Here is a 21742-nt window from a genome sequence, read left to right as displayed (position 1 = left end):
ATATACACAAAATGTGTTTTATTACATTATACTTTGAACAGGTACATGATGGATCAACCTTTTAGGGTGTAACCTTACATCTCTATCGGTGTAACCAAGCAAGGACCTTCGAGGACCTAAACAGCAGGGGGCGATAAGGAGCTCTGTTTCACTTTGCTGAGAAAGTAAAACAGAGAGAAAAGAAGACATGGCGTCTGGTGGTCACGACTTATAACAATTTTTCGGTCGAGACCTGACACATTTGGATTGTTCTATTGATGCGGCAATGTTTATCAGGTAATGTAACGTATTATCACGATGTTAGGGTAGAAGTGCATGGTCTGCAGTCTTAGATTTTGGGCAATAAATAACAATTATAGGAGGCAAGTGTCGATCATCATTTAACTTAGCAGTTGTCAGCAGTGTCAGTCAGTCTGAGCGCTTTCCAGAAATCTTCGGCAATAACAAACTAGTTTGTTAGTGTTTTAATCACATTCATTGCATATGTAGTGTTCTAATTTCAGTTTCAATGCACTATTTCAGTCGACGGAATCAGTTTGCGTCCTCAAAATTATTGCATTGGTTGAAAATGGTGTAATTGCCATAAGGGGAAATGTAATTGCTACAATATTATGTTGTGTGAACTGGAATGGCATTATCTGGTATTGAAATTGTACTAGACACTTGTGATGCTGCTATGAATTCCCTCAATAACCTTACTACTTTTTTATTTTGTATTATTGTATTTGCTATGGAGAGGTCAGTATATGGGAGGAGACTGGTGCCCCAGTGGACTGAAAATATTCTTGACAGGCAAACTGGGGGAAAATAGACTGTAGCCAGCAGATTCGACCGGCTTGCTTAAAGCTGCTCTAGGGTTGGACAGCATTCCTGTGTCAATTTTAAAGGCTCTGCATGCTCAGTCAAACACAGCATTTACTCCGATGCGGCTCTGCAGAAGTCAAGGCATTCCTACTGCAGAAGTCAAGGCATTCCTACTGCAGAAGTCAAGGCATTCCTACTGCAGAAGTCAAGGCATTCCTACTGCAGAAGTCAAGGCATTCCTACTGCAGAAGTCAAGGCATTCCTACTGCAGAAGTCAAGGCATTCATACTTGCAATTTGCAGAGCTGTTGTCAAGGAAGGGAGTTTGTGTTTATACAGGACATACCGCCAACTAGTCATGTCAATGCAGAGCTATATGGAGTTGTTATTCACGTTATTACAACATTTTGGAGTCGAATGGCATCGCCGTGCGGAGCTTGATTTGGCCTCTGCATACCTGGGGGGTGAGAAATGCGTTGTACTCTGAATTTTCCCATTATCCCAACTGTTAAACTGAGAAGATTGAACGACTGCTAGTTTTTCTGGAAAGTGTCATTTTTGTCCTCATGCTAGATAGCAGAAGACATAGCAGCCATTTTGTTGTTCAATGCACCATGCCATTCCATAATGGTTGATGTGACTACCTATAACTAGCATGACGTCAGTGTAACAGTTGGGATAATGGGACAATTCGTAGTACAACACATTACTCATCCCTGGATTGAGGTATCTTTTCTGAGCCAAATCTCGCGCCAGGTCCACGGTTTCTTAATCTACACAGGAATGCTGTCTGACCCTAGTGCAGCTGTGAGCAAGTGGGTCAGGTCTGCTGTGTAAAGAGACTGTAGGCTACAGTCTATCTGCCTCTTCCTCCCCTACAGGCTTGACTAAAGTGAAAGGATGGCCGAAATCATTGCTGTGAACATCTCAGCCACATCCGCCACCTTCTTCCTGCCCCCATCTCCTGTCCTTGAGGACTCTGGCTTTCCCCTGGCCACGCTGGACAGTGAGGATTATGTGTTTGTGGAGGCCAGGCACCCCAACAAGGTCCTGGAGGGCCTCAACAGCCTGCGTCTCAACAATGCCTTCTGTGATGTGACACTGTGCTGTGGGGGGCAGGAGTTCCCCTGTCACCGCATCGTACTGGCTTCCTTTAGCTCCTACTTCCAGGTATGGACAGTGGTGTACGGTACAATACAACTTTATTAATCCCCACAGGGAGTGTTGAAGTTATCATTGGGACAAGAGTACAAAAAACATACATTGTCCAAGAGCAGACATAGAATGCATACACTACTTCTCCATACACTACAAGGGCAGCAGGTAGCCTAGTGGTTAAGAGCGTTGGGCCAGTAACCGAAAGGTCACTGGTTTGAATCACCGAACCAACTAGGTGAAAAATGTGCCGATGTGCCCTTGAGCAAGGCACTTAACCCTAATTGCTCCTGTAAGTCGCTTTGGATAAGAGCGTCTACTAAATGACTAAAATGTATATGTAAATTAAATTGTGGGTAGATATTTGGGGGGACAAACAGTAGACGTTGGATCTGGGAGTCGTCCCCCAGAATTTTGGGGGAAATTTTAAAAGGCATTTCCTGCAATTGTGCACAGTTTGACATTACTTTATTATGCCTCTCTTGAAAGGTATTTTGAAAACAGTACAAGTGGAAGGATAAGTCAGCACCATCATGAATTAAGGTATTTCAAGGAAAATATTAAGAAGACAAAAAAGATCAAGACTGAGTTTTATTATAATTGTGAATATTTACATATAAAAAAAGTTCCTGCAATTCTACAGTTTGACATGAATTTATGCCCTCTCTTGAGGGGTACTTTGAAAATCGTATAAGTGAAAGGATAAGTCACCAATGAAAGTATTTAAAATATTAATAATACACAAAAGATGAAGCCTGAGTACTATTATAATGATGATGCACTTTCATATTTACATAATCAATGTATGATCAACTTAGTAGATAATATCCTATCAAGTTTAGTAGTTTTCATAGTTTACAGGTGGAGGTTGAGCTAAAACACACCTTGAACTAAGGACTGTCTGAATGCCTGTTGGAGAGAGTCAGGGGAGAGTCTTCATTGAAACTGTAAATTAGTAATATTTCACTTACTGGTACTGAAGCAGGAGGCGTGCGAATATATAGTGCGTCTGTATAGACAGCGGAGGAGGCTCAGTGCGTCCGAACGTGGCCGGACTAATGCATGCAGTGCAGTTTTATAAATGCTATTCTACACATTTTGTCATGAGGCTGAGAGAAAATGTTGCAGTTTTAAAGCAATTTTTTTGCAGTTCTACACATTTTCCATGGGGTAGAGAAACGTGCTGTTTTATAGCTCATCTCATGCTATTCACATTTTGCCAAGAGGATGAGGAAGAATTTTGCCGTTTTAAATCAAATGTCCTGGTATTCTACAATTTCCTGTTATTCTACAATCAACCTGTTCAGAATATTTGGGGAGGGGACATGTCCCTCATCCCCCGTGGCAATTTTGCGTATGATACACTAACACTTATTAACTCATACCGGACAGTCAGACTGTGCGCTAATATAAGTCGGTCGGCCTCGAGTTTTGAGCGTTGGACTTCCGGAGCCGACAAGGTAAAAAAATCTGTCGCTGTGCCCTTGAGCACAGGGCCCTTGCCCCTGAGGCACTTAACCTTAATTGCTCCAGGGGCACTGTACAATGGTGACCCTGGCCGTGACCCCACTCCATGCGGGTGTCTCGGGGGGAGTTGGGATATGCAAATTACACACTTGTGTATAACAGGACAAATATAAGCACCCCCCCCAAATGATTATTCTAACTGCTATACTACGTAGACGCAGAGGGCATTACAGTGGTGCAACGGGGATGAGCAAGCTGACGGTGCCCCTGCTTCTCAACTATTCCATTTACTGAATGGATACAGGTTACTGATGACCGTGCAGCTTTTATATTGTCACTCACTGCAGACCTGAAGTACTTAAATGTGGTCATTTGCTGTTGGTGCTTTTCCATTGGCAGGAGTCTGTTTCTCCTCCTAATGCTCTGTCCTCCCCAGGCCATGTTCTCCACAGACCTGATGGAGTCCAGACAGGAGCGGGTGGCCATCAACGGAGTGGAGTCCCAGATGATTGGCATGCTGGTCAGCTACGCCTACACGGCTGAGGTGGTCATCTCCAAGGCCAATGTGCAGGTGAGGTAGAACCGTTGTCTTAGTCTCACTTTGTAGTCAGCTTCTGGTTTAGCATTGCAGTTGTTAAATTAAAGTTGTACTACCCCAGAGTTGAAGTCAGTTTCATTCCTAGTCATAAATACAGTAAATGGCACTTTTCATTTCCTAAATAAATGTCCTGAGTTGACTGTCTTGAAATCAAATGTCATTGACCTGTGACCCCCAGGCCCTGCTGGCTGCGGCCAACCTCTTGGACGTGATGGCAGTGCGCGAAGCCTGCTGCCGCTTCATGGAGCGCCAGATGGATGAGATGAACTGTGTGGGTATCCACTGCTTCGCTGAGGCCCACTCCTGTAGGGAGCTGGAGAAACGCAGCATGGACTACATCCTCCAGCACTTCGGCAGTGTCTGCCAACAGGTGAGATAGGAAGGGAGGTCTGGGTTGTGTAGTCCAAACCTGGGGCGTCTCAATAGTTTCAGATGTATTTTTCACCTCTGTTCTCCTTCATCTGTGCTGCATTGAACACAATGATCCCAGAGAGGTATTTGGTTTCACCCGTGTTGTTCCTTCAGAACAGTGCAGACGAAGGAGAGGACATTTCTCATGTCTCATTGTTTAGACATTCCCATTCTTTGTGTATGTGAGAAAGGGGAAGTAACATCATAGTCAACTGTCTTTTGCTCCCCTGGCTGGCCCCTTGCCAGCCCTGGATCGTGTTCATTAAGCACCAAAAGGAAGAAACTAGACTAAAACAGGGAGGGACTATCTGGACGTGTTCCAATAAGAAATGCAAATTTTTGCTTTAAATTTAGAAATATTTTTAACACTGTCCCCCCCCCCAGGAGGAGTTCCTGTCTCTGTGTGCAGACAAGCTGACGGAGATCATCGCCAGCGACCACCTGAACGTAGCCAAGGAGGAGACTGTGTTCGAGGCCACCATGCTGTGGCTGGAAAAGAGCGCCACCCGCAGGCAGAGCTTTGAAAAGGTCAGCGTGGAAACACAACAGTCAATGCAGTGGTTCTCCATTGTCCGTATGTTGAGCGGTATCTAGGCGACAGATTGTGTCCAGCTCTGTGCTACGCCCCCTCCCTACAGTTCTCTGTTGACTGTGGTGTGTGGGGTTTTAAACTCTGGAATCCCCAGTAGATCTGTCCATCCGAAACCCCAGCTGTCAGTCACTCAGCGTTACATAAACGTTAGGGGTGTTAGCAATTTGTTATTCTTCAATAACACAAACTACAAAGCAAATCAGGGGGAGAAAAATAGGTTTATTCAGAGAGGACAAATCAAGATGTTTTGCTGGGAGTCAGATGTTCAACCTCCCCTGTCCTCAGCTTTTCCCCTCCGAACAGGGGACAGGATGCCATTTATAACCCCCCTACCTAGCCTGGGGTTGACCAATCAGAAGTCCTTGCAGTACAACTTGGCCAATGGCCAAATAACCAGTATCCTGCTCCCGACTCAATGTACAGACCAATGAAAACGTGGCACAAGTAGCCCACGTCGCTCTGAGTTCAGGAGTGACATTCCACAGATGTTGAACTGAAAACCAACTCCTATTTACAATTGCTATTGACCATTAGTACTCTAGTACACTCGTCCTCTCATCCTCTGCGCTGGGTATTTATCTTCAAAATATTCTTATATTCCCCCCTAGGCCATTTTCTAAAATGACATTTTAACTATATTTATTTTTAAAACGACATTAGAAAACATGAAAAAATAGACAGAATAAAAAACATTAGCAGTAAAGCAAAATCATTCACATTATTAAACATCTTGCATTTCTATAAAACACAAAGGGCATATTGTACTTGCCGTTGCCAAAAGAAATAGATTTCACACAAAGTTATAGAAAAGAGTTCTTAACAAGTGTGATGGCACATCTGAGAGAGCATGGTTCACTACAGCACCGAGGACAGTTACCACGGGAACATTGACCACAATCATGAGGCTTGGTGTGATGAAGACCCTTATGATCCCCACCACATTCTTGTGAACACCACTGACACCCATCTCCAAAAGACACGGTTGATGAATCTTATGATATCTCCTATCACGTAACCATCGGATTTTAGCAGACAACCATCGGGCAATAGCACACTTAATAACCTGGATGAGGATAAGAAAAATAACCAGAACTCCCACTATTGGAAGTATCATGCCCACCAGAACTTCCCCATGTACCAAATACCACATGACTAAGCCGAAATCATCTGGATTGTAAATCATGATATTTAGTGCCTCAGTCCTGATCTTTTGGATTAGGTCAGTTATTTCCTCAGAATTATCAGGAATGTAAGTTCAGCACCAATCACAGCACATGTAACCCCTTGTGCGGACAGAAGATAGTCAAGGTCCAAATGATTTTTCATCGACACAGTCCAAATGACAACCATCTCAGCTGTAATTAACTCAAGACTCTCAGCTGTACTATTAGCTAGGATTTCCAAAGAGTTAGCCATATTAATAATTTCCTGTGCTATTTTAGAAATACCATAAGATGGAAAAGAAATCGCAAAGAATCTCTCCGTTTCTGTAATCGACCCTTGCCACAATTTTGGTTACCAGGAATAGGCATAGGATCCACAGATAAAGTAAGTCCCATTAGGAGCTTTCATACCATTATTGATGATATTACTGAAGGTATTGAGAGAGAGACCTATTAAAACATAACCACCCAACAGGTGCATGTGTAATAAGTAGGTACGGTGGTCGCTGATTAGTGTCATTGGTAATCTCAAATGACAGAAGGTACTGCAGAACTAGGCACACCTGCATGTTGATACTCAACATTCTCACCCAAATTAGTACCAATAATCGTCTTATACCAATTAACATCTCTCCATATACGCAACATTTCACTCTGGTTAAAAGGAATAGCCCTTAAAGGAATACCTGCCCTTGAGGTGAATGGTGCATACGTACAAACCCAACAACTACTTTGACTACTGTGGCATAATGTAGAGAGAGAGCTAGAAACGTATTGATGCCCGAGTGTCCCTCATCCTGCTGATGCATCTCTGTGTTAGAAATGGAAACACCACCCACATCCTGTATTAGGAGGGAACTCACAAGAAAAATAATTTCAAACATCTTTCACTGAAAGACAATTATATTCAATCGTCCTATTGTCAAAGGATCATTCACAAAGTCCTTTTAAAAGTGACCAGCTCTTCCACACTGGTATCAGTCCCACATAGATAACTATTAAATATGAGGTTCTGACAGTCTGCTGGTAGTGAGGAATTGTACTTCTGTTCCACTGGTTGCACTTGATCTTGTATCGTTTCAGGTACAGTTCTTGAATCGAAGGATATTACTTCAGCTTCAGACGGTAGATTCTCATAACCTGTAACGAAGGAAACAAAAAGTTAAAGTAATAATTTCTCGTTTCAAGAGAAATTGATATTTCACATAGATTTCCCTAAGTAAGCATGTCCTGATTTTCAGGAAAATGTTGGACATTTCACATAGATATCCCTAATATGACGACTGTGGTATACAACATAGAAGCTTATCAGGTTCTGATCATCTTACTATGCTTCTTCACCCGAGATTTGGCCCCAATTGCTGATCAATCAGTTCTTTATTCTCCAGGCTCTGCTTTGTCATCAAACTGGACAACCTTGCAATGAATGACATGTATCCATCGGGATTGTCCCTGGACTTTTACTGCTGACCTTGTTATGAGCAAAACTTGATAAGGACCTTCCCAATTTGGTCCTAATGTGTCTGTCACATATTTTTTTACCATCACCCACTGTCCTGGCACTACGTCATGTCCCCCTCGGGAGTTATTCCCCATTAGAGAGTTGTATGCAATAGTTAAGCATTGTGTCACTCATTAACTTCTTATGGCTGGGGGCAGTATTGAGTAGCTTGGAGGTGCCCAGAGTAAACTGCCTGCTACTCAGTCCCAGTTGCTAATATATGCATATTATTGGTATATTTGGATGGAAAACACTCTGAAGTTACTAAAACTGTTTGAATGATGTCTGTGAGTATAACAGAACTCATATGGCAGGCAAAAACCTGAGAAGAATTCCAACCAGGAAGTGGGAAATCTGAGGTTGGTCGTTTTTCAACTCATTCCCTATTGAAGATACAGTGGGATATTGGTCATGTTGCACTTCCTACGGCTTCCACTAGATGTCAACAGTCTTTAGAACCTTGTTTGATGCTTCTACTGTGAAGGGGCCCGAATGAGAGGGGAATGAGTCAGACGGTCTGCCAGAGAGCCACGAGCTGGCCACGCTCGTTTACGTGAGAGAGAGCTCTGTTCCATTGCAATTCTGAAGACAAAGGAATTCTCCGGTTGGAACATTATTGAAGATGTATGTTAAAAACATCCTAAAGATTGATTCTATACTTCGTTTGACATGTTTCTACGGACTGTAACAGAACTTTTTGACTTCGTCTGCTCCTAGAGAACGCACTTCGTGAGTTTGGATTTGTTTACCAAACACACTAACAAAAGGAGCTATTTGGACATAAATGATGGACATTATCGAACAAAACAAACATTTATTGTGGAACTGGGATTCCTGGGAGTGCATTCTGATGAAGATCATCAAAGGTAAGTGAATATTTATGTTATTTCGGACTTCTGTTGACTGCACAATATGGCGGATATCTTTTTGGCTTGTTTGGGCTCTGAGCGCCGTACTCAGATTATTGCATGGTTTGCTTTTTCTGTAAAGCTTTTTTGAAATCTGACACAGCGGTTGCTTAAGGAGAAGTGTATCTAAACTTCCATGTATAACACTTGTATTTTCATCAACATTTATGATGAGTATTTCTGTAAATTGATGTGGCTCTCTGCAAAATCACCGGATGTTTTGGAACTACTGAACATAACGCGCCAATGTATACTGAGATTTTTCTGATATAAATATGAACTTTATCGAACAAAACATACATGTATTGTGTAACATGAAGTCCTATGAGTGTCATCTGATGAAGATCATCAAACGTTAGTGATTAATTCTTTCTCTATTTCTGATTTTTGTGACTCCTCTCTTTGGTTGGATAAATGGCTGTTTTTCTGTGACTTGGCTCTGACCTAACATATTCGTTTGTGGTGCTTTCGCCGAAAAGCCTATTTGAAATTGGACACTGTGGTGGGATTAACAAGAAGTGTATCTTTAAAATGGTGTGAAATACTTGTATGTTTGAGGAATTTTAATTATGAGATTTCTGTTGTTGGAATTTGGCGCCCTGCACTTTCACTGGTTGTTGTCATATCGATCCCGTTAATGGGATCTCAGCCCTAAGAATGTCTGCTTTTCTCAAATCTAACATGCCTGGTATTATCACATTGTCCATTGTAGTAACTGTAGTAACTGCCGAGCCTACCTCACACCCCCCTCCACAATGCTTGAACCATCTGTGTATAAGATAAATTCAGAGTATTCCAACAAATAACTCTAAACCCATCAGAGAGCTGATCCAAAACAACTCACAACAGTTGTGTTCAAGTAATGTGGTGTCTGGAGGAAGCATCAAAGTAGCTGGATTACATGGTGTCTTTTCAATTATACCCATGTCCCATAGATCTTTCATCACTACTTTAGTACTGGCCATAGCTACCTTGCTAATGGGATATTGTTTTGTGCAAGGTGGGGCATCACCTGTCAAGCACACTGATTCCATATCCACAGTTCCACACTCATTTTTCTTCATAGTCCAAATAGCATGGTTCTGAACTATAGATTTCTGGGGTTGTCTAATTTGTCACGTCACCTTTTCTTAAGAAATGTTCAATGTTGAGTCAAGTTACATAATAACATCAAGGCCTAAAATAGGTTGTTCAAATGAGCCTATCCTCACCCCTGCATCAATCTTCATTGGACCAAAATAAATTGATAATGGTTTGGTTTGTTTCATATCTGTTTTCCCTCCACTCCTGTTGCTCCCATCTTCTTTCCCGTGTACTGAGGACATATATGTTTTGCATAAGATATGGGCAATAGTGACTTCAGCACCTGTATCTACTAAAAAATCTACTGCAAAGTTGTTAACCATCATGTTCACATATCTTCCATCCGATTTCCTATGTACACCAGCTGAGATGGGACGTAAGAGGGAGTCTATTAGTTTACCTCCACAGCATCTAGCAACCTCTGCTGCTGAGCTGGAGAGAGCTTCTTACATTTCTGCACAATTATTGTGTTGTTGGGGCTGTTGTCTTGTTTCCATTTTCCCTTAGACGGACACTGCTTCTCCTGGCCACTTCTCATAAAATCATGTTTTCTTTTCTGACATCCTCGCTGCCAGTGATCAGAAATCCCGCAATAATGACATACACCAGGTTTCTCTTCCCCTGAACGGATAATGTTGTCGGTTTCACTCGGAACCTGCATAACTCTGATAACCACGTCTTGTGGATGACAATTCATCCAGCTGTTTTGGAGATGCTGATTTATGTGTGATCACTATCTCTGGAAGTTTGTCTTTACTCCCTTTTACAGCCTGTGTTCTGGTTGGCCTAAGACATCGTTCGTCACTGCTGTCAGAATCTGTTGACTCAGACAGGCAGTGCCGACCAGTTGCTTGAAATCTGATCTGCCTTGCACAACTCCGTGTAAGGATAGATTAGGAGAACAGAGGCCACGGGTGGGGGTCAGGTCTGACTTTCATCTGTGTCTCTTGCTCTACTTTGAAATGGTTCTAGACAATGAATTTAAAATGTCATGTTCACATCCGAAAGAGCTGTTCCACCCTTTTCCAGAGTGGTTTTCTCACTTAACAATGACATTACATTAACGTCAAAAGTTGTATAATATAAACTCAGCAAAAAAAGAAACGTCCCTTTTTCAGGACCCTGTCTTTCAAAAATAATTCATAAAAATCCAAATAACTTCACAGATCTTCATTGTAAAGGGTTTAAACACTGTTTCCCATGCTTGTTCAATGAACCATAAACAATTAATGAACATGCACCTGTGGAATGGTCGTTAAGACACTAACAGCTAATAGACGGTAGGCAATTAAGGTCACAGTTATGAAAACTTAGGACACTAAAGAGGCCTTTCTACTGACTCTGAAAAACACCAAAAGAAAGGAGCAGGGACCCTGGGCATCTGCGTGAACGTGCCTTAGGCATGCTGCAAGGAAGCATGAGGATTGCAGATGTGGCCAGGGCAATAAATTGCAATGTCTGTACTGTGAGACGCCTAAGACAGCGCTACAGGGAGATAGGACGGACAGCTGATCGTCCTTGCAGTGGCAGACCACGTGTAACAACACCTGCACACGATCGGTACATCCGAACATCACACCTGCGGGACAGGTACAGGATGGTAACAACTGCCCAAGTTATACCAGGAACGCACAATCCCTCCATCAGTGCTCAATCCCATTTGCGCACGTCTGGGACCTGTTGGATCGGAGGGTGAGGGCTAGGGCCATTCCCCCCAGAAATGCCCGGGAACGTACAGGTGCCTTGGTGGAAGAGTGGGGTAACATCTCACAGCAAGAACTGGCAAATCTGGAGCAGTCCATGAGGAGGAGATGCACGGCAGTACTTAATGCAGCTGGTGGCCACACCAGATACTGACTATTACTTTTGATTTTGACCCCCCCCCCCCCTTTGTTCAGGGACACATTATTCCATTTCTGTTACATGTCTGTGGAACTTGTTCAGTTTGTCTCAGTTGTTAAATCTTATGTTCATACAAATATTTACACATGTTAAGTTTGCTGAAAATAAATGCAGTTGACAGTGAGAGGATGTTTCTTTTTTTGCGTTTTTTTGGGGCGTTTTTTTGTTTGTTTATATATGTGTGTGTGTATATGTTTTTATATAGCCCCTTTTGAGGAACCAAACCTCTTCTAGAACACAAATAATTTCTGTAGGGCCTGGCTACCCATAACTTGTGTTAGTGATTACTGTTTTATTTCACTGTAGAGCCTCTAGCCCTGCTCAATATGCCTTAACCAACCATATTGTTCCACCTCCTACATATGCGATGACATCACCTGGTTTAAACGTCTCTACATACTATATCTCTCTCATCGCCTAAGTTTACCTCCAATGTACTCACATCCTACCTTACCTTTGTCTGTACACTATGCCTTGAATCTATGCTGTCGAGCCCAGAAACCTTCTCCTTTTACTCTCTTCTGAATGTGCTAGACGGCCAGTTCGTATAGCATTTAGCCGTACCCTTATCCTACTTCTCCTCTGTTTCTCTGGTGATGTAGAGGTTAATCCAGTTCCTGCAGTGCCTAGCTCCACTCCCACTCCCCAGGTGCTCTCATTTGTTGACTTCTGTAACCGTAAAAGCCTTGGTTTCATGCATGTTTCCTGGCTTAGGAAAACCACAAAACCCTGAAATCTCCATCGCAAACTATAACATTTTCCGCCAAGATAGAACTGCTAAAGGGGGCGGTGTTGCAATCTACTGCAAAGACAGCCTGCGGAGTTCTGTATTACTATCCACGTCTGTACCCAAACAATTCGAGCTTCTACTTCTAAAAATTCACCTTTCCAGAAACAAGTCTCTCACTGTTGCCGCTTGCTCTGCCCCCAGCTGTGCCCTCGATAACATATGTGAATTGATTGCCCCCCATCTATCTTCTGAGCTCGTGCTACTAGGTGACCTAAACTGGGACATGCTTAACACCCCGGCCATCCTACACTCTAAGCTTGATGCACTCAATCTCACACAAATTATCAATGAACCTACCAGGTCAAACTCCAAATCCGTAAACACGGGCACCCTCATAGATGTCATTCTAACTAACTCGCCCTCCAAATACACCTCTGCTGTTTTTCAATCAAGATCTCAGCGATCATTGCCTGCATCCGTAATGGGTCTGCGACCAAACGACCACCCCTCATCACTGTCAAACGCTCCCCAAAACACTTCTGCGAGCAGGCCTTTCTAATCGACTTGGCCGGGGTATCCTGGAAGGACATTGACCTCATTCTGTCAGTAGAGGATGCCTGGTTATTCTTTAAAAGTGCCTTCCTCACCATCTTAAATAAGCATGCCCCATTCCAAAAAAATAGAACTAGGAATAGATATAGTTCTTGGTTCACTCCAGACCTGTCTGCCCTTGACCAGCACAAAAACATCCTGTGGCGTTCTGCATTAGCATCGAATAGCCTCCGTAATATGCAACTTTTCAGGGAAGTTAGGAACAAATATACACAGGCAGATATCTAGCCGTAGGAAAGCTTTTTCAAACAGAAATTTGCATCCTGTAGTACTAACTCAAAAGTTCTGGGACACTGTAAAGTCCATGGAGAATAAGAGCACCTCCTCCCAGCTGCCCACTGCTCTGAGGCTAGGAAACACTGTCACCACCGATAAATCCACTATAATTGAGAATTTCAATAAACATTTCTCTACGGCTGGCCATGCTTTCCACCTGGCTACCCCTACCCCGGTCAACTGCCCGGCACCCTCCACAGCAACCCGCCAAAGCCCCCACCATTTCTCCTTCACCCAAATCCAGATAGCTGATGTTCTGAAAGAGCTGTAAAATCTGGACCCCGACAAATCAGCCAGGCTAGACAATCTGGACCCTCTCTTTCTAAAATTATCTGCCGAAATTGTTGCAACCCCTATTACTAGCCTGTTCAACCTCTCTTTCGTATCGTCTGAGATTCCCAAAGATTGGAAAGCTGCCACGGTCATCCCCCTCTTCAAAGGGGGTGACACTCTAGACCCAAACTGCTACAGACCTATATCTATCCTACCCTGTCTTTCTAAGGTCTTCGAAAGCCAAGTTAACAAACAGATTACCGACCATATCGAATCCCACCGTACCTTCTCCGCTATGCAATCTGGTTTCAGAGCTGGTCATGGGTGCACCTCAGCCACGCTCAAGGTCCTAAACGACATAACCGCCATCGATAAGAGACATTACTGCGCAGCCGTATTCATCGATCTGGACAAGGCTTTCGACTCTGTCAATCACCACATACTTATTGGTAGACTCGACAGCCTTGGTTTCTCAAATGATTGCCTCGCCTGGTTTACCAACTACTTCTCAGATAGAGTTCAGTGTGTCAAATCGGAGGGCCTGTTGTCCGGACCTCTGGAAGTCTCTATGGGGGTGCCACAGGGTTCAATCCTCGGGCCGACTCTCTTCTCTGTATACATCAATGATGTTGCTCTTGCTGCTGGTGATTCTCTGATACACCTCTACGCAGACGACACTATTCTGTATACTTCTGGCCCCTCTTTGGACAATGTACTAACATACCTCCAGATGAGCTTCAATGCCATACAACTCTCCTTCCGAGGCCTCCAACTGCTCTTAAATGCAAGTAAAACTAAATGCATGCTATTCAACCGATCACTGCCCGCCCCTGCTCGCCCGTCCAGCATCACTACTCTGGACGGCTCTGACTTTGAATACGTGGACAACTACAAATACCTAGGTGTCTGGTTAGACTGTAAACTCTCCTTCCAGACTCACATTAACCATCTCCAGTCCAAAATTAAATCTAGAATCGGCTTCCTATATCGCAACAAAGCATCCTTCACTCATGCTGTCAAACATATCCTTGTAAAACTGACCATCCTACCGATCCTCGACTTCGGTGATGTCATCTATAAAATAGCCTTCAACACTCTACTCAACAAACTGGATGCAGTCTATCACAGTGCCATCCGTTTTGTCACCAAAGCCCCATACACTACCCACCATTGCGACCTGTACGCTCTTGTTGGTTGGCGCTCCAGCAGGTATATCTCACTGGTCACCCCCAAAGCCAATTCCTCCTTTGGTCGTTTTTCCTTCCAGTTCTCTGCTGCCAATGACTGGAACGAACTGCAAAAATCTCTGAAGCTGGAAACACTTATCTCCTTCACTAGCTTTAAGCACCAGCTGTCAGAGCAGCTCACAGATTACTGCACCTGTACATAGCATACAGTGGGGCAAAAAAGTATTTAGTAAGCCACAAATTGTGCAAGTTCTCCCACTTAAAAAGATGAGAGGCCTGTAATTTTCATCATAGGTACACTTCAACTATGACAGAAATAAATGTCCTTCTCAACTAACTCACTTCTAAAGGTTTCACAAAAACAGAGGACTCCAACCTTTTTAATAGAGTAAACAAAGGACTACACTCTAATAAAACAAAGGACTTGAACACTTATACATCACAGATACATATCACTCATTGCATACACTATTTGAACCTGATTTGGTTTGTTTAAAATGATTTTGGTCTAGACTCACCCAGCAATTCTGTCATCAATCAGGAGATTAAGAGTTGACTCCCCAAAGTGAGTTGCGCTCAGCCTCTTTCTTCTGGATAAACACACAGTTGATAAGTTCTTGTTGTTGTTCAGACCAATTCATCAGGAACGCGGCACCAAGTGTTAGCAATTTGTTATTCTTCAATAACACAAACTCCAAAGCAAATCAGGGGGAGAAAAATAGGTTTATTCAGAGGACAAATCAAGATGTTATGCTGGGAGTCAGATGTTCAACCTCCCCTGTCCTCAGCTTTTCCCCTCCGAACAGGGAACAGGATGCCATTTATAACCCCCCCCCCCCCCCCACCCTAGCCTGGGGTTGACCAATCAGAAGTCCTTGCAGTACAACTTGGCCAATGGCCAAATAACCAGTATCCTACTCCCGACTCAATGTACAGACCAATGAAAATGTGGCATATGTAGCCCACATTGCTCTGAGCTCTGAGTGACATTCCACAGATGTTGAACTGAAAACCAACTCCTATTTACAATTCGCTAGTGACCATTAGTCTTGTCTCTGTGTTGTTTTTATCTTCAAAATATTCTTATAGGGGTTAGAACCCCATTGTATGGTCCTGTAGTAACCATGGGCCCTGGAAGGTGTGACCCTGGCCTGGCACCAATAGAATTTAGAGCCTCTCAGATGTGAGTCGGTGTCATTTTGGATAGGTCAGAGGTCAGCAATCCTATCATGTTAAGTGGAAGTTGGAGGTATCAAGGTCGCTCTGGTAAAACGGAATAGGACCTAACCATTAAATTAAAAAAACAAAATTGAAGTTTAGGTCCTATGGCCTTGTTTTAATGTGTATATAAAACTGTAGAGGTCGGATGGAGATGCCTACCTCTGTCTGTCTGCTCATGTCTGTGTGCAGTGAGTGCGGGTGTGTTTGTTTTCAGTGTGTGTGTCGTCATTCTAACCCACGTCTCCCTGCAGGTCTTGGAGCACATCCGCCTGCCCCTGATCAGCCCGTACTACATCCACGATGTGATTGAGTCTCTGGAGGTGGTCCGTGAGTCCCAGCGCTGTCAGAGGCTCATCTCTGAGGCCAAGGACTACCTGCTGCTACAGGACCGACGAGGAGAGCTCTACTGCCCCCGAGCACGCCCACGTAGGTCCACAGGTAGGTACCACATGCATAGATACATGCACAAAACACACTCCAAATACACCCGGTCACCCTAACACACACACACACACACACACACACAAGGACTTGAACACACACATTTAACCTCCCACTTGCCAAACTCCTCCACACACCTAGCGCTTTAATTAGATTTCTGAAGCGCAAACCCTGGTATGCCTGGAAGATTGTTCTACCAACTGCCTTTAATACAATGATCAGCTCTCTGAAGGTACAAGTCTCTGTGGCTCCCCAGTCACATCCCTCTCTCGGCCTCTCTCTGTGACAGGGACAGCTGAGGTGATTGTGACGGTGGGGGGAGAAGACGATAAGGTGGTGCTGCGTAGCGTGGAGAGTTTTGACCCCCTTACCAGCCAGTGGAAGAGTCTGGCCTGCCTGCCCTTCGCTGTCAGTAAACACGGGCTGGTGGTTTCAGGTGAGGACCATTTGGTTTAGTTTGTATATTAACACCCAGTGATACGATGGATCCTATGTCATAGATTGTTATAGGACCTTTGTTACATTTTACCTAATGCTTGAGAACGAGATGAAGAAAAGAGAAATGTCAGTTTCTCACAAAATACACACATTTTGTGAGGAATTTTATTATTTTCTAATCTATTCCAATTTCCATGTTCTCTCTCCCAGGCTCCACTCTGTACCTGGCTGGAGGGGAGTTCCCTGATGGCTCGGCCAGCAGAGAGATGTGGCGCTATGACCCCTGCTTCGACTCCTGGCTGGAGATGGCCCCCATGAACGTAGCCCGCTCAGAGCTAGGTAAAAATCGGTCTATTCTAGCCATTTATTTATCCATTTTAACACACTGTCTGACATGTCAGCGTTAAAATGTGTTTTATTCCATAACACTGGTTAAAAGGACAGCCGGGGACTTGTGACTTTTTTGTAACAGGTTAGGTCCCCGTCCATGACTTCTGTAATGGAATAAAACAATAGCCAATACAGTACATCATTTGTGAATGCTGACAGACTTCTGATTAAAGATAGACTTCCATTGGATAACTCCTCTCTGTTTAAAGTTGAGCAGGCCCGGATCTTCCATGAATATGTCCACCTCCCTCCCCTCCAGGTTTGGTGATGCTGGATGGCTATGTGTTTGCGGTGGGGGGCTGGGAGGGCCGTTCCCGCCTGGACTCGGTAGAGTGTTACAACCCCCACACCAACACCTGGCAGTTCATGGAGTCGGTCAAGATGGCCGTCACCAGCCCTGCTGTGGTGGCACTGGATGGTCTGCTCTATGTCACAGGTAGGGGAGATCATTGCTCACCCACTTCCAGAGAACTCTATGGCTGCATTTACACAGGCAGCCCAATTCAGATTTTTTTTTTTTCATGAATTGGTCTTTTGACCAATCAGATCAACTCTGAAAAAGATCTGATGTGATTGGTCAAAAATATCAGAAATGGGATGACTGTATAAACGCAGGCAAAGTATTTACTGTGGAGAGTCACAGCAACTCTATAGGTTCAGCTTGGTTTCTATCATTGTTCTCAAATTGCTTTATGCGGTAGTTTGAATTGTCTACAGGTCATCTTTAATAATAGATAGTAACTTATCAGTGTCCTCCTGGCTCCTAGGTGGTGCTGTTCTAGAGGATGGTGACGGCACAGACCTGGCCCAGGTGTACAACCCTAAAACGTCTGTATGGACTGAGGTGGCCCCCATGCAGATCGCTCGCTCCGGCTCTGCTGCCTGCACCCTGAAGGGGAAAATCTACGTCATAGGTATCAGTTTTGACTTTTAGATCACAATGAATACAATTAAATGGACATGGGGGACCTGATCCTAGATCAGCACACCTACTCTAAGATGCTTGATACATAGTGACTTTTCCCTGAACACGTGACCTGATCAGGAAAAAAGTAGGAAGGCCCTAGTTTGAAGCCAGAGGATATTTCCACATTGTCTGTGGAAAAATACATTAGGATTTTCTCCTGTATTCCATTCCTAGGTGGCTGGCATGCGTCCACAGAGAACACAGACAAGGTGGAGTGTTACGACCCCAAGAGTAACCAGTGGACCATGTGTGCTCACATGAGGGAGAGGCGCTACCGGCCCGGTGTGGCCGTGGTGGACGGCAAGATTTACGTGCTGGGTGGAGAGGAGGGCTGGGACAGGTAAAAGACAGCTCCATGTCAAGCCTTTTCTAATCATATTCAGCTTGATTGTATTTATTAGACCACACCTGAGCAAAATGGTTTTCAACAGAAAATGAAAGCAAGCGTTTCTTATTGAACAAGTTGATGTATTCTTTCCCTATTTCAGTCGGTTTTCTCGCGTTTGGTGCCTACTGAATACGACCCTGATTTGGCAGGTGCAAGGCCTATAAAATATATTTTTAAGGAGAATATGAAAAGTATCTGGGCTGCCTACTTTTGATGAAATGGCACCTTACTCCATATGTAGTGCACTACTTTTGACCAGAGCCTACACAACCTGTCCACCAGGTACCACGACACCATCGAGCGGTACTGTGAGGAGACAGACAGCTGGGAGATCGTGGGGGAGATGCCCACCAGCCGGAGCTGGCTGAGCTGTGTCTCTCTGCAGCTGAGGAAGGACGCCCATGGGGGCAGCCGCCCCGGCACTGCCTCGGAGACCGAGTTCTCTGTGGACTGAGAACTCCAGACAGAGGTCCTTGTACCATTCATTTATATTGCTCCAGACTGCCACCTTTTGGAGAGCTCTGACTATGCATCTCTGCCAAACAGTCAATCTGACCCTGGCTGTTCAGGTGCTGAACAGAAGTCACTCTGTGCCAGAATGCCAGAGGGCAGCTAACTACCTTAGTTGGGCTGCTATTCGGTCTCGACCTTGCCAGGTGACTGCGCCTCAAGGCTTAACTCATGGAGAAGGACAGTTGTGTTGACTGCATCAATGGCAAGCCTGACAAAGTGGTCTTTATTTCACCATGAAAGCCTGTTCTCTTACTCAATGGCATGGTTCCATTCTGTTGCCATGTCACTGTGTCCATGGTAACGGTATCATTTAGGATGGATGACCCTCGTCACCCACTCATGGAACGCTCTCTCTTTTAATGTTAAGTGAACGTTTGGGGTCAGGGTGTTTCAGCAAGATGTTCTCTCAACAACCATCGTAGTGTATTTTTTGTGACGTTTTGTATTTATTTGATGTTTCTTTAGTTGAGGATGGCCCATTTTATTACAATTGGAAGATCATTATTTTTCCCGTTTATAAAAGATGCTCTTTATTGGCCAAAGAATCCATTGTGAACAAAAGCCAAACATGTTTGAAGTGTTTTGTCATGCAAATTTGGAAGTTCTGTTCACAATTGCCTTTTGACTGCCTGTGATATGGTCTAATCGGTATGCTTAAATGTTGCTTTCCAGTAGTCATTTTAATTCTGTAAAAGTGGAAATGTGAATGTAATAAAAGCATATGGATGCCAATATGGTTATTACTGAATCTGACTATTCTGGGTGCATCTCAACCTAGAGTGGCATGCTAATCTTGTCCCCCTATAGATTCCAGGATCTAAACCCATTTTACCCACGTTTCCAGTGTCATACATGCATCCATCTGCCCATATAGGTTCCTTTGATTACAATGCTGAAACTTGAACAGGGTCTTCAATAATTATACATTATTACCTACAGGGACTTGCCCAATGTATTTAATCAAATCATAATTTAAAACCAATGTAGGAATGTTTCCCAAATGAAACACTACAAATACTGGAATGAACATGTCCACCTTTAACTGCACCAAATGAAGGAAAAAGGTCAACATACGGAAAGCTAAGTTTAATTGCCATGATTCTACTATGCTTTGTTTGTCCCATATACTCTATATAATTGCCACATTTACAACATAGTAATGTTAAAAACAAGTTAAACCATTTTTGTTCCAACGCTTCAGATATACCTATTCTGTCCCAACATTTCAAAATAGAATCTTCTGTACATAAGTCTGGCAGGACAACATTAAATCATAGTCCGTTCCATTTACAAAAATCTGAATATGACCAAAGCAGGTGGTGTCCCATTATTAACCCTACAACCCCCATCCTGAGCTCTCTGCTCACACCAGCAGTCTCTCAATGGCCATCTGGGTAGACTGGATCTGGGGCTTGAGCTGCGAGCCCTCCTTGATGGTGACCGAAGTGGCAATGACTGGGCGTGAGACCCCGCAGGCGCGTCCCAGGGCCTGCTTGGAGCGCACAAACACATAGGGCACGTTCTTGTCCTCGCAGAGCAGTGGCAGGTGGAGGATGATCTCCAGGGGCTCTGCGGCTGCGGCCATCACGATGAACTCAGCAATACCGCGGTTAAGTGTTTTAGTGGCTGATGGAGAGCAGAGGTTAGAGAGTGACAAATCTGAAGCTGTGAGGTGGTACTTTTTCAGAGGCATGTCGATTGTATTACTGGTCTGGATGAAATGCTGGTCTTCCTCCGAACACCTTAAGAGCTAGACAGTAGCAAGTTAATGTGAAATGCCTTTCTTACAAACTCAAAACCCAACAATGCAAAAATCTATGTATTACTAGAAAAAAAAATAAAGAACGAGATAAATATACAAAGTAAGTATACTATATACAGGAAATATTTAAAAAGTCAGTTCCAATACCATATTTACATGTGCAGGGATACTAGAGTGATGGAGGTAGATATACACTGCTCAAAAAAATAAAGGGAACACTTAAACAACACAATGTAACTCCAAGTCAATCACACTTCTGTGAAATCAAACTGTCCACTTCGGAAGCAACACTGATTGACAATACATTTCACATGCTGTTGTGCAAATGGAATAGACAAAAGGTGGAAATTATAGGCAATTAGCAAGACACCCCCAATAAAGGAGTGATTCTGCAGGTGGTGACCACAGACCACTTCTCAGTTCCTATGCTTCCTGGCTGATGTTTTGGTCACTTTTGAATGCTGGCGGTGCTCTCACTCAAGTGGTAGCATGAGACGGAGTCTGCAACCCACACAAGTGGCTCAGGTAGTGCAGCTCATCCAGGATGGCACATCAATGCGAGCTGTGGCAAGAAGGTTTGCTGTGTCTGTCAGCGTAGTGTCCAGAGCATGGAGGCGCTACCAGGAGACAGGCCAGTACATCAGGAGACGTGGAGGAGGCCGTAAGAGGGCAACAACCCAGCAGCAGGACCGCTACCTCTGCCTTTGAGCAGGAGGAGCACTGCCAGAGCCCTGCAAAATGGCCTCCAGCAGGCCACAAATGTGCATGTGTCTGCTCAAACGGTCAGAAACAGACTCCATGAGGGTGGTATGAGGGCCCGACGTCCACAGGTGGGGGTTGTGCTTACAGCCCAACACCGTGCAGGACGTTTGGCATTTGCCAGAGAACACCAAGATTGGCAAATTCGCCACTGGCGCCCTGTGCTCTTCACAGATGAAAGCAGGTTCACACTAAGCACATG

At 44.0% G+C, this 21742-nt stretch overlaps 2 protein-coding genes across 2 annotated transcripts; one reads left to right on the top strand and one right to left on the bottom strand.

Annotated features, from left to right (window-relative positions):
* The first annotated feature begins 160 nt into the window (after positions 1 to 160).
* Positions 161 to 19751, top strand: si:ch211-256e16.3 (kelch-like protein 20). Its single transcript, XM_055884286.1, has 12 exons — positions 161 to 276; positions 1685 to 1973; positions 3862 to 3996; positions 4202 to 4393; positions 4819 to 4962; positions 16134 to 16320; positions 16613 to 16759; positions 16972 to 17100; positions 17411 to 17587; positions 17919 to 18065; positions 18293 to 18458; positions 18789 to 19751. Exons 2-12 carry the CDS (start codon positions 1704 to 1706, stop codon positions 18958 to 18960), a joined length of 1866 nt encoding a protein of 621 aa, XP_055740261.1. The 5' UTR covers positions 161 to 276; positions 1685 to 1703; the 3' UTR covers positions 18961 to 19751.
* A 269-nt stretch (positions 19752 to 20020) lies between these two features.
* Positions 20021 to 20712, bottom strand: snu13a (SNU13 homolog, small nuclear ribonucleoprotein a (U4/U6.U5)). The gene has a single exon (XM_055940596.1). The coding sequence runs from the start codon at positions 20710 to 20712 to the stop codon at positions 20383 to 20385; it is 330 nt and encodes a 109-aa protein (XP_055796571.1). The 3' UTR covers positions 20021 to 20382.
* Between the last annotated feature and the right edge of the window lie 1030 nt (positions 20713 to 21742).

The sequence above is a fragment of the Salvelinus fontinalis genome, chromosome 2 (genome assembly GCF_029448725.1).
Source record: "Salvelinus fontinalis isolate EN_2023a chromosome 2, ASM2944872v1, whole genome shotgun sequence".
In the NCBI taxonomy this organism is placed as follows: Eukaryota; Metazoa; Chordata; class Actinopteri; order Salmoniformes; family Salmonidae; genus Salvelinus; species Salvelinus fontinalis.
Note: the sequence above shows the minus strand (reverse complement) of the source record. Positions and strands in the feature narration are given on the sequence as shown.